Source organism: Ailuropoda melanoleuca, chromosome 10 (assembly GCF_002007445.2).
Source record: "Ailuropoda melanoleuca isolate Jingjing chromosome 10, ASM200744v2, whole genome shotgun sequence".
Taxonomy (NCBI): Eukaryota; Metazoa; Chordata; class Mammalia; order Carnivora; family Ursidae; genus Ailuropoda; species Ailuropoda melanoleuca.
In genome coordinates this window covers 93,771,160-93,787,303 of record NC_048227.1, presented here as the reverse complement: position 1 = coordinate 93,787,303, position 16,144 = coordinate 93,771,160, and the positions used below count along the sequence as shown (strand labels likewise).

The 16,144-nt window shown below is 39.3% G+C and overlaps 1 protein-coding gene across 3 annotated transcripts in view; it reads left to right on the top strand.

Moving 5' to 3' along the window:
• Positions 1–16,144, top strand: part of LATS1 (large tumor suppressor kinase 1) — a 49,707-nt gene that overhangs the window by 5,905 nt on the left and 27,658 nt on the right. For all 3 annotated transcript variants that reach the window (XR_004628173.1, XM_011226576.3, XM_034669286.1), the window contains one exon: positions 14,639–15,127. Coding sequence is in view for 2 of the 3 variants with exons in the window: in XM_011226576.3 (XP_011224878.1) it covers positions 14,786–15,127 (342 nt within the window). In the remaining variant the exon portion in view is untranslated. The remainder of the gene's footprint in view (positions 1–14,638; positions 15,128–16,144) is intronic.

The following is a 16,144-nucleotide window of genomic DNA, read 5'->3' as shown; positions in this document are numbered from 1 at the left end:
CTGGCTTCACCTTCAAGTCACTGGCTGTATTAGCCTCCAACAAGAGAGTCAGCTTGTCCTTTGAAGCTTTGAAGCCAGGCATTGACTTCTCTCTAGCTATGAAAGGCCTAGATGGCATTTTCTTCCAATAGAAGGCTGTTTCACCTACAATGGAAATCTGTTGTTTAGTGGAACCACTTTTATTAATTATCTGAGCTAGGTTTTCTAGATCACTTGATGCACCTTCTAAAGCAGTAGTTGGCTGCTTCACCTTGCACTTTTATGTTATGGGGATGGCTTTTTTCTTTAAATCTCAGGAACCTACCTTTGCTAGCTTCAGACTTTTCTTCTGCAGTCTTTACCTCTCTGTCTTCACGTAATTGTTGAGAGTTAGGGAGGGCCTTGCTCTGGATTAGGCTTTGGCTTAAGGTAATGTTGTGGCTGGTTTGATCTGTTGTACAAAATCCACCAAAACTTTCTCCATATCAGCAATAAGGGCATTTCGCTTTCTTATCATTCATGCATTCGCTGGAGTAGCACTTTTGTTTTATTTATTGTTTTCTTATTTTAAAGATTTTTATTTTCAAGTACTCTCTACACCCAACATAGGGCTCAACTCACGACCCTGAGATCAAGAGTCACATTCTCTACCAGCTGAGCCAGCCAGGCACCCCTGGAGTAGCATTTTTAATTTCCTTTAAGAACTTTTCCTCGGGGAGCAGCAGGGTGGCTCAAATGGTTAAGCATCTGCCTTTGGCTCAGGTCATAATCCCAGGGTCCTGGGATGAGTCCTGCGTAGGGCTCCCTGCTCAGTGGGGAGTCTGTTCCCTCTGCCTCTGCCTCTCCCCCTGCTCATGCTCTCTCTGTATCTCTCTGCCTCAAATGAATAAATAAAAAATCTTAACAACAACAACAAAAAAGAACTTTTCCTGGGACATCTGGGTGGCTCAGTCAGTTGGGTGTCTGACTCTTGGTATTGGCTCAGATCATGATCTCATGGGAGTTGGGATCCAGCTCCACCTCACGAACGTCGTTAGTGGGGAGTTGGCTTGAAAAATTTTCTCCCTCTGCCCTTACCCCGTTCGCACTCCACTCTTTCTAAAATAAATACATAAATCTTAAAAAAATAAAAAAGAACTTTTCCTTTGCATTCACAACCTAGCGAACTGTCACAAGAGGCCTAGCTTTTGGCCTATCAGCTTTTGATATGCCTTCCTCACTAAACTTAATCATTTTTAGCTTTTGATTTAAAGCAAGAGACCTGCAACTCTTCCTTTCACTTGAACACTTAGAGGCCATTATAGTGTTATTAATTGGTCTAATTTCAATATTGGTGTGTCTCAGGGAATAGGGATGTCTGAGGAGATGGGGAACAGCTGGTCGGTGGAGCAGTCAGAACAACAACATTTATCAAGTTTGCTATCTTGTATGGGTGCAGTTCATGGTGTACCAAATCAATTACAGTAATAACATCAGAGATCACTGATCACAGATCACCATAACAAATACATTAATAACAAAAAGTTTGAAATACTTCAAGAATTACATATGGCACAGAGACACGAAGTGAGCAAATGCTGTTGGAAAAATGGCATTGATAGACTTGATCAAGGCAGGGTTGCCACAGACCCTCAGTTTGTTTAAAAAAAAAATGCAGTATCTGAAATGCAATAAAGAGAAGCCAAATAAAACTAGATATGCCTGTATGCATTCTCTTTGATGCTGTAATTCCACTTCTGGGAATTTATTTATTTTAATTAAATTTAATTTATTTTTTTAAGTAGGCTCCATACCCAGCGTTGAGCCCAACACAGGGCTTGAACTCACAACCCTGAGATTGAGACCTAAGCTGAGATCCAGTGTCGTATACTTAACCAACTAAGCCACCCAGTGCCTGGGGTTTTATCTTAAGGGAAATGCACAACAATTTTTATTATCACATTTTTTAATGAACTGATTTTGGTATTTACAAGGAATATGTTTTATATGTGTAAGCTATGATCATAATAAAAAGAACATTCATGAACTCACCATGCATTATCCTCAGAACTAGAATATTACCAATGCAATTGAAGTTGCCAGTGTTTGAAACATTATAATAGCAAAAATTGGAAACAACCTAAATGCCCATAAGTAGGGGATAGATAAATTTTGGTACATATACATGATGTAATTCAATATTTAGTTATTTAAAAAGATAAGGTTGAATTGTCATATTTTCTCAGTTTCAAGAAATTTTGAACAGTAAGTCTAAAACCATCTGTGTAGTAACAGTATTTTAGGGAAAGAGAAAGAAACATAGTTTTTTTTTATAGTCAATTTTATCTTTTTTTTTTTTTAAGATTTTATTTATGTATTTAGGAGAGAGCAGAAGTAGGAGAAGGGGCAGAAGGAGAGGAAGAAGCACCCCCCCCCCCCCCCCCGAGCGTGGAGCCTGACGAGGGGCTTGATCCCAGGACGCTGGGATCAGGTCCTGAGATGAAGGCAGACAGTTAACTGGCTGAGCCACCCAGGTGCCCCTATAGTTAATTTTTTCAATAATATATCTTTAGGGGTGCCTGGGTGGCACAGTGGTTAAGCGTCTGCCTTCGGCTCAGGGCGTGGTCCTGGCGTTATGGGATCGAGCCCCACATCAGGCTCTTCCGCTATGAGCCTGCTTCTTCCTCTCCCACTCCCCCTGCTTTTGTTCCCTCTCTTGCTGGCTGTCTCTATCTCTGTCGAATAAATAAATAAAATCTTTAAAAAAAATAATATATCTTTAAAATTTTTTTTAAATTAAGTATTCTCTGTACCCATCATGGAATCCAGACTTGGCGCCCCTAAACATAGTTTTTTATTAACCTTCAGTAGCATACGTTTATCCAGTCAATTATATACCTTTTTTTTTTTTTTTTTTTTGGTGGCAGTGAAGTTTGAGTCTCAACCTTACATTCAGAAAAAATTCTGAATGTGAGTAAGGCTGAATTTCTTTGGGCTTTGGGATAGTTAACACATAACATGGTGACATGCTACTTTTATTGTTTTTATGATTGAGTATATAATTTTGAGGCATATTGAAGAATACTGGGGTTTTTTCTTTTTGCTTAAACAATTTTTTTCTTAGCTAAGTGAGTTACTCTGGAAAATGATGATAACTCAAACGACTTTGGCAGTTGTTTCATGTCTGAGTGCATGTACTTCATGAATCTCTTCTACCTTTGAAAATTCTGTGATCGCGCCTAAATTTGGCAATTCTTTATACCTTTAATTGCATTGCCTGTTGGGTGTCAGTTCCTGAGTACATAATGCTACAAAATAGCAGAATCTTTTTGAAGACATTTTGAACATTAATCAAGGGTCTAGATTCAACCATATGTGGTGCTGCCACTGAAAATAACACAGTTGGGGGCACATGGGTGGCTCAGTCGGTTAAGCGTCAGATCTTGATCTCAGCTCAGGTCTCCATCTCAGGGTCATGAGTTGAAGCCCGACACTGGGCTCCATGCTGGGCGTGGAGCCTACTTGAAAACACACACAGAGTTGAAGTGACAAGGAAATTTCACCTTTTATTTATGGTCGAATTGGGTGGCTCAGTGGTTAAGCGACCAACTCTTGGTTTTGGCTCAGGCCATGATCCCATAGTCATGAGATCATTGAGCCCTGTGTTGGCTCTGCATTAAGTGCAGAGTCTGCCTCAGATTCTCTCTCCGTCTGCCCCTCCCCCTGCTCACTCGGGTGCTCTCTCTCTCTATTTTAAAGAAAATCTTTGAAAAAAATAATATTTAAAAGTAAAATAAAAATCTTCAGGGGCTCCCCAGGTGACTCAGTCTGTTAAGCATCTGACTCTTGATCTCAGGGTTGTGAGTTCAAGCTGTTAAGTCTGAGTCTTGATCTCAGGGTTGTGAGTTCAAGCCCTGCTTTGGGCTCCATGCTGAGCATGGAGCCTACTTTAAAAAAAAGAAAGAAAAAAGAAAAATTTTAAAAATAAGTAAATAAATAGTGACTTTTGTATCTACTCAATTTCAGAAATACTAGAATATGGAAAAGCCTGTATCTTAGAATCAAGAAAACACTGTACTTACTGTTGAAAGATGTTCATAGTATTACATTATTCTTCTGATGGTATATTGGGCCCTAAGCAGCAATAGCTAGATTCGTAGAGCCTGTGGCCCATATGTCCAGTAATCTCCCCTTCAGGTCCAAATATGGTTCCTCTTGGTCCAGAGACTTGTTCAGTTATCTTTGCTCTCACTATTTGTTCTCCTCTCCATCCCCCTCTCTCTCACTCACTCACCACAGTACACTGTGGTATAACAAGAATGGCAGGGCTTTAATAAACATTGCTGTTAGAAAAGGAGAAGAATAGGAAATAGCAGCAGTTGCTGATCTGTAATAATTTTGAAATCTCCATAGGCAGGTCTTGAAAGCAACCAGCCTTGGAGGTAGGGGATTTTCCTTAATTGGGCCTTAATCCAATTATATGGAAAGAACTCCCTCATTCATTGTTCTCTGTGATCCTTGGCCATTGTTCCCTCCAAGAACCTCCTTAGAGCTCTTTTTCCATTATCATCCATATATGGAAGTGTGAGCTTGGGGTGGGGGTGGGGAATAGTCCCTCTTTGGAAGGTGCAAATCTTTCTCATCTAGATTATGGTTTGTGGAAGTTGGGAGCCCCAGGGGTTTAAATTGTGAATAGTCAAAGGCTTTTTTAGTCTGAGCTTGAGTAGTTTTTTAAAAAAATTTTTTTTAACTATTTCCTCAAAGTTAGTAAGCCCTTGATTTGTTTAGTTCTAGTCAGTTCCATGTGTCAATAACCATAAGTTCACATGTGTTAGCAACCTCTTCCAAAGATTTGAGAGCTCCCATTTCTCTACTCAGTTGGTTATTTGAGAGGCGGCTATCCCCTTAGTGTGGGTTGTACCACTGAAGTACTTTAGTCAGCTGAGAGATGCCAGTGGGCATCTGTGCTCAGCCTTTTAATTCCATCTCTTCCTGTTTGGGGTCCAGAAGCAATCTGCAGTCCAACCCTGCAAGACTTTAAATTTCTGAATTCTGTCTGTCCCTTCCTATTTCTGTTTGCAAATCAGCTGCTTCTTTCCTGACCTTATTATTTATTTATAATACTTTGCCAAATGGCCAATAGCAGCCAACATACAGTTCTAAGATTCTCTTTTTCAGACTTTTTTTATAGAACTACAAATTCAATAGACTCTTTGTCACCTTCTAAGTCATAACAAGCAACAGCTTTATGAAATATTTAGCCACTGTAAAACATGGTTCTTCATTTTTCCAGCCTCCAGTATCACTTTCCTTGAAGCCGTTTGCCTAACTGCTAAGTCTATACTATGTTAGGGTGTTTGTTATAGTAGCACGTCACTTCTAGATACCAATTTCTGTATCAGGAGCATGAGAGACTAAATATGCAGATAGACAATGGCCAGATCATATACGAATATAGATCTGTGACCCACAGCCTCAGTAGCACTAGGCCCAAACAGCCAGGTCTTGTCAGTAACTGTCAACTTCTAACTCAGGACTAACTAGGGAAAGACAGATCCCCCCCCCCCTCCCAGCCAATCACATAGGATGCCCTGCTTCTAGTTAGTTGGCCTCCAGCTTCCTTGTGGCAGAGCATACCTGATGTCTTCCCTTTTATTCAGTCTGAAGCGTTTCCATTCCCCTGCCTGCCTTTGAATCTCTGCCAAAGAGATGGTGGCTGGCTGACTCCCTTGCTACGGCAAGCTCTTAATAAATAGACTTTGCTCATTTTCGTGGTATTTATATATTATTTATTTAAAAAAATTTTTTTTAAGTAGGCTCCATTGCAAATTCCATGCTCCATGGCTCAAATTCATGACCCTGAGATCAAGACCTGAGATGAGATCAAGAGTCAAATATTCAACTGACTGAGCCTGCCAGGCATCCCTTGGGTGGTCTTTATTTCCACAATAATATTAGGCTGTTTTGTGGTAACATCGCCAAGTATTGGTGGTATAACACAGCAGAGATTCCTATCTTTTTTACACAAAGTCCAGTGGGGTTCAGTAGTAAGCCATCCAGTGGCTTTGGAACCCATATTCCCTCCATATTGTGAAGCTACCATCTCAGAATGTAACCAACATTGTCATTGAAACGGGAAGAGATGGAGAAGCACTAGCTTTTTAACTGCCTCAACCTAGAATTGACACATTACATCAGTTCACAGAGCTTTGGCCAGAACTCATTTAGGAAGTAGAGGGCAGTATGTGAATATAGTTTCTGGCACGAGGATTTATCAAGAGCAGTTAGGTAAAGATATGCCACATTTCCTCCATTCCATCATTATTGAAATCAGATGGTATGGATTATCTTTTGAAACAAACATTTAAACGTAAAGTTTCAGGGCCCCTGGTTGGCACAGTCGGACGAGCGTCCGACTCTTGATTTCATCTCAGGTCATGATCTCAAGGTCATGAGATCGAGCCCCATGTTGGGCTCTGTGCTTAGCATGGAGTCTGCTTGAGATTCTCTCTCCTTCTGTCCCTCCTGCTTGTGCTCTCTCTCCCTCTCTAAAATAAATAAATAAAATCTTTAAAAAAAATAAAAAATAAATGTAGTATCTCTGTTATTTCCTCTGAAAAGCTAATGTTGAAATGATGTTGTTGTGTGGAATTAATGGTTCCTTTAAATTAAAGAAATCCTGTGTGTTCTTTGTGTGTTTTGTATTTGAATAGGAATAATTTGCAGCAGAACCATTTCAAGATCCAGAGCACTATAGTCATTTCCTTTTCTTTTTAGTTGTTAACTTTCTGTTTTGGAAAATTTCAAGCACATACAAAAGTAAGGGGGATAGTATGATGAACTTTCATGTGCCCATCACCCAGCTACAACAGTCATCAGCTACTTTTGTCTCATCTATGTCTCGGTCCACTTCACCACAAAGCCAAATTATATATAAATAAATAAAATTCCAGACATATTTTATTCATAAGTATTTCAACATGTAGATGAAAGAGATAAGCATAAACTAATTTTTCATTTATTTTAACTTAAAGCACATTATTTCACATACACCAGAACTCAGTCATTTCTGGACCATTGTATACTCAGATGTTAACAATGTTAGAAATTACATTATTCAAGTACAGAGTTACAGAATATAGGATTAGAATGATTGGCCTAGCATTTGATTTTTATTTATTTGAGAGAGTGAGCAAGTGAGGGAGAATGAGCAGTGGGAGGAGCAGAGGGAGAGGGAGAAGCAGACTCCCCGCTGAGCAGAGAGCCTGCTGCAGAGCTCTGTCACAGAACTCCAGGATCATGACCTGAGCCGAAGGCAGGCACGTAACCAACTGAGCCACTCTGGCACCCCTGGCCCAGCATTTTCTAAAATGTATTCCATAGAAATGAATCTCAGGAAATGCTGGGAGGGAAAAAAATTCTTTTGTCAGATAAGTTGGGCAGTACAGCATTTTCTTCTTATAAATTCATGTATTATGTAAAATGATGTCCTATTTTGTGATCCCATTTTGGTTTGGGTTTTTTTTTTTTTAAGATTTTATTTATTAATTTGAGAGAGAGTGCACAAGCAGGAGGGAGGGGCAGAAGGAGAGGGATAAGCAGACTTCCTGCTGAGCAGGGAGCCAAATGCAGGGCTTGATCCCAGGACTCCGGGATCATTAGCTGAGCCACAGGCAGATGCTTAACTGACTGAGCCACCCAGGTGCCCCTTTGTGATCCCATTTTGATTGATAGTAATGTTATGTTAGAATATGCAGTATTTAAAAAATTATTTTAATTGAAGTAGGGTTGATACACAGTGTTACATTAGTTTCAGGTATACTACTCAGACAACTCTGTGTTATGCTTCGCTTACCACAGTGTAGCTACTGTCTGTCACCGTACAATATCATTACAATACCACTGACTATATTTTCTATGCTGTACATTTCATCTCAGTGGCTTACACAGCTTATAACTGGAGGCCTCTACCTCCCACTCTCCACCCATTTTGCCATTCCCTATCCCCACCCCTCTGACAACCATCAGTGTCTTCTCTGTGTTTATGGATTTGTTTTGTCACTTGATTTTTAGATTCCACATATAAGTGAAATCATGTGTTATTTGTCTTTGTCTGACTTATTTCACATAGCATAATACCCTCCAGGTCCATCCATGTTGTCACAAATGGCAAGATTTCATTCTTTTTTTTTTTTTTTTTAAGACTTTATTTATTTGAGAGAGAGAGAGAGAGCATGAGCAGGGAGGAGAGGAAGAAGCAGGCTCCCCGCTGAGCAGGGAGCCCAACACGGGGCTTGATCCCAGGACCTTGGAATCATGATCTGAAACAAAGACAGACACTTACCCCACTGAGCCACCCTGGCGCCCCGATTTCATTCTTTTTTATGGCTAATATTACATTATTTATATATATATAATACTTTGCCAAATGGCCAATAGCCGCCAACATACATAAATACACACACGCACACACACACACACACACACATCACATCATCCTTATCCATTCATCTGTCTTTTGACTCCTAGGTTGCTTCCATATCTTGGCTATGATGAATAATGCTGCAGTAAACATAGGGATGCTTATATCTTTTTAAATTAGGGTTCTCATTTTCTTTGAGTAAATACTCAGTAATGCAACTACTGGATTGTATGGTATTTCTATTTTTTATTTTCTGAGAAACATACATACTGTTTTCCACCATGGTTGCACCAATTTACATTTCCACCAGCAGTTTACAAGGGTTCCTTTTTTCCCACAGCCTCATCAGCACTTGTTATTTCTTGTTTTTTGATTCTAGCCATTGTGATAGGTATAAGGTGATAGCTCATTGTGGTTTTGGTTTGCATTTTCCTGATGATTAGTGATGTTGAGTATCTTTTCATGTATCTGTTGGCCATTTGTATATCTTCTTTGGAAAAATGTCTAGAATATGCAGTGTTAATAGTGATTGTGTTTGCTTCCTGTGGCTTACATGGCAAATCACTACTAATGAGGACTTAAAAAGCATACATTTATTCTCACACCTCTGGAGGCCAGAAATCCAAAATCAGTATCACTGGCCCAAAATAAAGGTGTTGACAAGGCCACTCTCCGTCCAAGAGGCTCTAGGAGAAAAATCCATTCCTTGCCATTTTGGCTGCTGGCATTCCTTGGCTTCTGACCACGTCACTCCAGTCTCTGTCCCCTCAGACACATTTCCTCTTCCTCTTCTGTGTGTATCTGATCTCCCCCTTCTCAGAAGAATGCTTGTAATTGTGTGTACTGCTTACTGAATAATCCATGATAATCTCTCAATCTCAGAATCCTTAATGACATCAGCAAAGTCCCTTTTTCCAAATAAGATAACATTTACAGATTCTAGGTATTAGTAGATATCTTTTAGGATGCCATTATTCAGCTTACTATAGTGATTCTTACTGTTGAGGGAGGTGAATTATGAGGGACTTCTACTTTATATTATATAATTAAATTTTTCAATAAGGATGCATCTTTGTATAATTAGAAAAAAACTAAGATTATAGTTTTTTAAGAGTAAAAAAAGGGATAAATCACTTGAATTCATTAGTTCAGCAGATATTTTTGCACTGCTTACTGTTTACCAGGCTCTGTGTTAGGAATGGAAGCAAATGGGGCTGCCTGGGTAGTGCAATCGTTAAGCGTCTGCCTGCGGCTCGGTGTGATCCTGGCGTTCTGGGATCGAGCTCCACATCAGGCTCCTCCGCTGGGAGCCTGCTTCTTCCTCACCCACTCCCCCTGCTTGTGTTCCCTCTCTTGCTGGCTGTCTCTCTGACAAATAAATAAATAAAATCTTAAAAAAAAAAAAGGAATGGAAGCAAATGTATATTGACAGAAAAGCAAATTATGCTTATTTTGTTTTGTTTCTTCCCTTCTCTGTCAAGGAGAATGACTTTGGAAATGGTAAAATAATAATAGTAAAATGATACTAAACTTCGAGTTGAAACCCAAAGTAAGTGACGTATTAATGGAATGCTTAGACGCTATGAATGAAATGTAACTCAGATATTGAGAGAACTGAAACATGACTTTGCATAACCACTATTGTTAGTCCTTGATCTCAGAGAAATGATAGGTTGCAGAACAGGAAATGGAAAATATCTTCGCTTTCAGGAAGGGCAAGAAGGGGAATTCTGTAAATTTTAGACTGGCGAGCTAAGTGTGAAACCTAGAAAAATTTTGTTAATAAGCTATTAATATTTGGGGAAGCCTTCAGGAAAAACTTCTTGTCATTAGGGACCATCTTTCTTCATAAAAGCATAAGATGTGTCCATCTTAATTTAATTTATGAAGTAATTATCAGTAGATTGGGTTATGTTGTAGACAGAATATGTATCATCTTCAGCAACACAATCGATCATAAATAAGAACTGTACCACAGAATTACTAATTATTGAGGCGAAGTCATCAGGAAATTGTGCCTCTGGTGGTCTGTTTCAGGACTTCATCCTTTTTCAGGCGTGCTGCAAACAGTTGTTTATGTGTATGTATAATTAACATCCGTAAGTTTAATTTTTTTTTTATTTTTATTTTTTATTTTTTTTTTAAAGATTTTATTTATTTATTTGACAGAGATAGAGACAGCCAGAGAGAGAGGGAACACAAGCAGGGGGAATGGGAGAGGAAGAAGCAGGCTCATAGCAGAAGACTGATGTGGGGCTCGATCCCATAACGCCGGGATCACGCCCTGAGCCGAAGGCAAATGCTTAACCGCTGTGCCACCCAGGCGCCCCCGTAAGTTTAATTTTTAAAAATAAAAAAGCGTTTTGGTTTTTTTGTTTGTTTGCGTTTGTTTTGTTTTGTTTTTGTGAGAAGGGAGACTGGTGGAGGGGAGCAAAGGGAGAGAGAGAATCTTAAGCAGGTTCCATTCCCAGCACAGAGCCTGACATGGGACTCAGTCTTATGACCCTGATATAGTGACCTTAGCCAAAATCAAGAGTCGTATGCTTAACTAACTGAGCCACCCAGGAGCCCCCCCCAAAGTGTTTATTTTTAACAGCTCTAAGATGTAATTTATATGCCCTAAAATTTACTCATTTAAAGTATTCAATTCAGTGGTTGTTCAGGGTAGTATATTTCCAGAGCTATACAACCGTAATAGTAATCTAATTTTGAAATAGAAAATGGCTTTATTTTATCTGTGGTGTTTTGAAACTTGCCCTTTTTGCTTAAGAATGTGTTATAAGGGGGCACCTGGGTGGCTCAGTCAGTTAAGCATCATCTGCCTTCGGCTCAGGTTATGATCCTGGAGCCCTACGATTGAGCCCTGCATCGAACTCCCTGCTCAGCGCAGAGCCTGCTTCTCCCTCTCCCTCTGCTGCTCCCTGTGCTTGTGTTCTTTCTCTTTCTCTCTCTCTGTCAAATAAATAAATAAAATATGTAAGAAAAAATATATATATATATACACATTGTATATATGTATGTATGTATGTTATGGGTATCTGTTCTTGTTAGTACAGATAGAATTGCATCATTCTTTTTAACATCTGCTTCATCACATATAGATGTACTGTCAGTTGCTCAATCACTGATGAGCATCTAGATTGATATCATATTTTGCCATTATAAATGGTGTTGCAGGGAGCATCCTTCATCTTCGAATGCTTGTGTTCCTTTAGTTGTATTGCATTGTTCCTCATAGTCCTTATTCAAGCTTTAAGGTAAACCTTGTTATTCCTACCATTTTATGCCTCAGGAGACAGTTTTTGAGAGAAATAAATACCCAAGTTCACATTGCTAAAATTAACAGAACAGGTACTTGAATAATTTTTTTGTTTTTCCTTACTTTGTGGCACCTCTAGGATTTTGACAAACTAGAGTATTATCCAGAAGAGCATGGCTAGAATTAAGAAACATTTAGGGGTACCTGGGTGGCTCAGTCAGTTAAGCATCTGACTCTTGTTTTCTGCTGGGGTCATGATCTCAGGGTCGTGAGATCAAGCGCCCCCCCCCCAGGGCTCCATGCTCAGTGGGGAGTCTGCTTCAGATTCTCTTCCTATCTCTCTCCCTCTGCCCCTCCCCAACTCCTACTCGCAGGCGCGCGCTCTCTCTCTCTCTCTCAAATAAATAAATCTTTAAAGGAACTCGGGGTGTTTAGGAGATGCATGTGTATTTCATTTGTCAACATACACATTTATTGAGCACTTACTATCTGTCAGGTTCTGATAGCATTGAAAGACAGTGGTTAGGAGACAAATAAGGTCTTCTCATAGAGCTTTTATGTCGGTGAGGGAAAATAGACAATTAGCAACTAAACAAGGAAAATAATTTTAGATAGTAATAAGTACTACTAAGAAAATAAAACAGGATACTTAGGTGACCAGTCATTGAGAGTTACTGAGGAAGTAACATAAGGCTGAGACTTAAATGTCTAGAAGGATGTATTTTTATTTGCCTGTAGACCTTTTTATGTAACATGAACGGTGACTACATTTATAAGAACAGAAATGGGGCACCTGGCTGGCTCAGTCGGTAGAGAATGTGACTTTTTTTTTTTTTTTTTTTTTTTTAAGAGAGGAAGAGAGAGAGCTTATCGTGCAGGGAGAGGAATGGAAGGAAAGGGAGAAAATCCCAAGCAGGCTCCATGCCCAGCAAAGAGCTGAACACGGGGCTCAATCTCACAACACTGTGATCATGACCTGAGCTGAAATCAAGAGCCACCCAGGCGCCCTGAGGATGTGACTCTTGATCTTGGGGTTGTAAGTTCGAGATTACTTAAAGAAATATAAGAATAGAAACAGGCTCCTAGTAGATGATAATTAGCAGTGTTTCACATCCTAGTGATACCACTTACAAACTGCTTTACCCAAGCTCTCTGAACCTCAGTTTCCTCATGTACAAGTAGAGATAGTAAACCTTCTTCACAGGGCTGTTAGGATGGTTAAATAAGGATGTAGGCAAAGTTGTTTAGTACCAGCCCATAAGAGGCTCTCAACATGTACTGAGTGGGATTTCACGATGCTCCACAGAAAGGAAACATCTTGAACACTTGCTACAGGTCACAAATAGAATGGCTTTCTTGCGTTAGTGATTTCCCTATCAGTGAGGATATTTAAATAGACTTCAGGTGACTGTTCTTCTAGTGTGTTTTATTTTTTAAAAATTTTTCCCAGTTTATTTTTTTTACTTAAATTCAATTAATTAACATATAATGTATTATTGGTTTCAGAGGTACAGGTCTGTGATTCATCAGTCTTATATAATACCCAGTGCTCATTATATCACATGCCCTCCTTAATGTCCATCACCCAGTTATCCCATCCCTTCACCCCATCCTCCTCCAGCAAGCCTCAGTTGGTTTCCTGTGATTAAGAGTCTCTTATGTATGGTTTGTCTCCCTCTCTGGTTTCATCTTGTTTTATTTTTTCCTGTCTTCCCCTATGATCCTCTGTTTTGTTTCTTAAATTCCACGTATCAGTGAGGTCATATTGTCTTTTTCTGATGAACTTATTTCACTTAGGATAATACCCTCTAGTTCCATCCATGTCATTGCAAATTCTGGTGTGTTTTAGAAGACATTCATGCATTAAATGAGGAATAAGACAAGTTGTCCACGGACATCCTTTCCCCATCCTGTCATTAATAAACTTACTGTCTCTAGAGTCCCAGTCCACAGTTGGCGAAGTAAGCTCAAGCATCTGTTTCTGAAGCATGACGGTATCTTCTGGACTAGTGGTTTAAAAACCTTTTTAAAGCAACAGTACCCTTTCTCTAAAGAAATCTTATACTTGAAGTCTAATTTTATTTTAAGACTTAATTTATTTTTTTAGAGAGAGAGTGAGTGGGAGGGGCTGAGAGAGAGAGAGAGAGAGAGAGAGAGAGAGAGAATCTCAAGCAGGCCCTGTGCTGCACATGGACTCCAACACAGGGCTCGATCTCACAATCCTGAGGTCATGACCTGAGCTCGAAACCAAGAATCAAACGCTTAACCAACTGTGCCACCCAGGCGCCCCAAAGTCTAATTTTAAATATTATGTGTGTTTTTTTTTTTAAGATTTTATTTATTTATTCGACAGAGATAGAGACAGCCAGCGAGAGAGGGAACACAAGCAGGGGGGAGTGGGAGAGAAAGACAGGCTCATAGCAGAGGAGCCTGATGTGGGGCTCGATCCCACAAGGCCGGGATCACGCCCTGAGCCGAAGGCAGACGCTTAACTGCTCTGCCACCCAGGCACCCCCCAAAGTCTAGTTTTAAAATCTAGAATTGGAGCTGCAAGGCGAAGTTGATGAGAGGCTGTCCATTTATCATTCACTTAGTGATCCCTTGTATCTGTATATACTTTATATGCTTACTAAGCACTCGTTTTTTTCTTTAAGTTTTTAATTTATTTACATAATCCCTACAACCAACATGGGGCTCGAACTCACGACCCTGAGATCAAGAGTTGCATGGTCTTTGAGCCAGCGAGGCACCCCAATTTACTAAGCATTCTTAAAATTATATTATATCATCATAACCAGTACTTGATGTAATTTTATAGATTGAAAAATAGGCACAGAAAGGTTAACTAACTTTTCCTGTCTGTACAGTAATCCTTAGTGGAGCCAGAACTATAACCCAGGTCTCTACTCTGACTACTAAATCAGTGTTTGTTTTCTCCAAAACACATGGTACTGCTTTATCAGTTAATCCCTTTATAGCTTTTTCTTTTTCTTTTATAGGGTTAATTATTTAGATTGTAAAGAATTTCAGCATTCCTGGGGACTTCGGCAAAGGATCTTTTTCAGTTTGGCCCAAGCTAAAGTTCCGGATCTGTCAAGTAGCTCTTAAAGAAGTCCTTTGTGTGGGTTATAAATATAGATGTTTTCATGAAGAGGAGTGAAAAGCCAGAAGGATATAGACAAATGAGGCCTAAGACCTTTCCTGCCAGTAACTACACTGGCAGTAGCCGGCAGATGTTGCAAGAAATTCGGGAATCCCTTAGGAATTTATCCAAACCATCGGATGCTGGTAAGGCTGAGCATAACATGAATAAAATGTCAACTGAAGATCCTCGACAAGTCAGAAATCCACCCAAATTTGGGACGCATCATAAAGCCTTGCTGGAAATTCGAAATTCTCTACAACCATTTGCAAATGAAACAAGTCGGAGTACTTCAGAAGTTAATCCACAAATGCTTCAAGACTTGCAAGCTGCTGGATTTGATGAGGTAGGAATTTTGAAAGACAAAAGAAAGGATTTTTCTTACCTTACACTACGTAGGACTATTTTGGTGATCTCCTGCCGAAATGTTTCCTTTGAGAGAATTTAACTGTGTATACAGATTTGTGTATTCTAATCAGCAAAGAATGTTGTTTACAATTCCGTTAATTATTAAAACAAAATAATTAATTATTTCTTTAGTTTTCTTTGTGATTCCTGGGATATTAAAGGTTAAGTCATGAAGTCAGATGGAAATGCATTTGAAGAAAGCTGCGGGGGAGGACAGAGTAGGTAGGAACGGAGGTCTCTGACTGCAATAGGAGCTCTGGGGAGCCAAGTGGCTGTGTGGAAATGACAGCTTATGAAGTTTAAGTTCATACTACAGAGAAAGAAGTAGGATCAGGATTTCTTTCTTTTTTTTTTTTTAAAGATTTTATTTATTTATTTGACAGAGAGACAGCCAGTGAGAGAGGGAACACAAGCAGGGGGAGTGGGAGAGGAAGAAGCAGGCTCCCAGCAGAGGAGCCTGACGTGGGGGCTCGATCCCAGAACGCCAGGATCATGCCCTGAACGGAAGGCAGATGCTTAACAACTGAGCCACCCAGTAGCCCCATCATTTTTTTTTTTTTTTAAACCAGGATTTCATTAAGTAGCTATATGTTCACATCATTCTCAGGCCCAAATCTCAAATTCACAAAAACTAAAAATTTACATGTTGTTCAATCTGCTAGAATTTTGAAGTTTTATTTTAATGAAATTTTAGCTCATGTTAATTATGACAGATCTTTAATATTAACCTTTAGAATTCACATTGAAGTTTTTCATAGCACATATATATTTATAATCGTATATGTTTAGATCTATAATGTTTAGATTATAAAATTTATATTCCATAATAACATATTTTCTGTGAGTATTTTAGGTGGCAGAAATCACTTTGGATACAAATTGCTGTGGAAAATTTACCTAAATGTGAACGAGCAAGTGTTAAATTAAGTTTTCCTTCGAAATTATAGTAACTTTT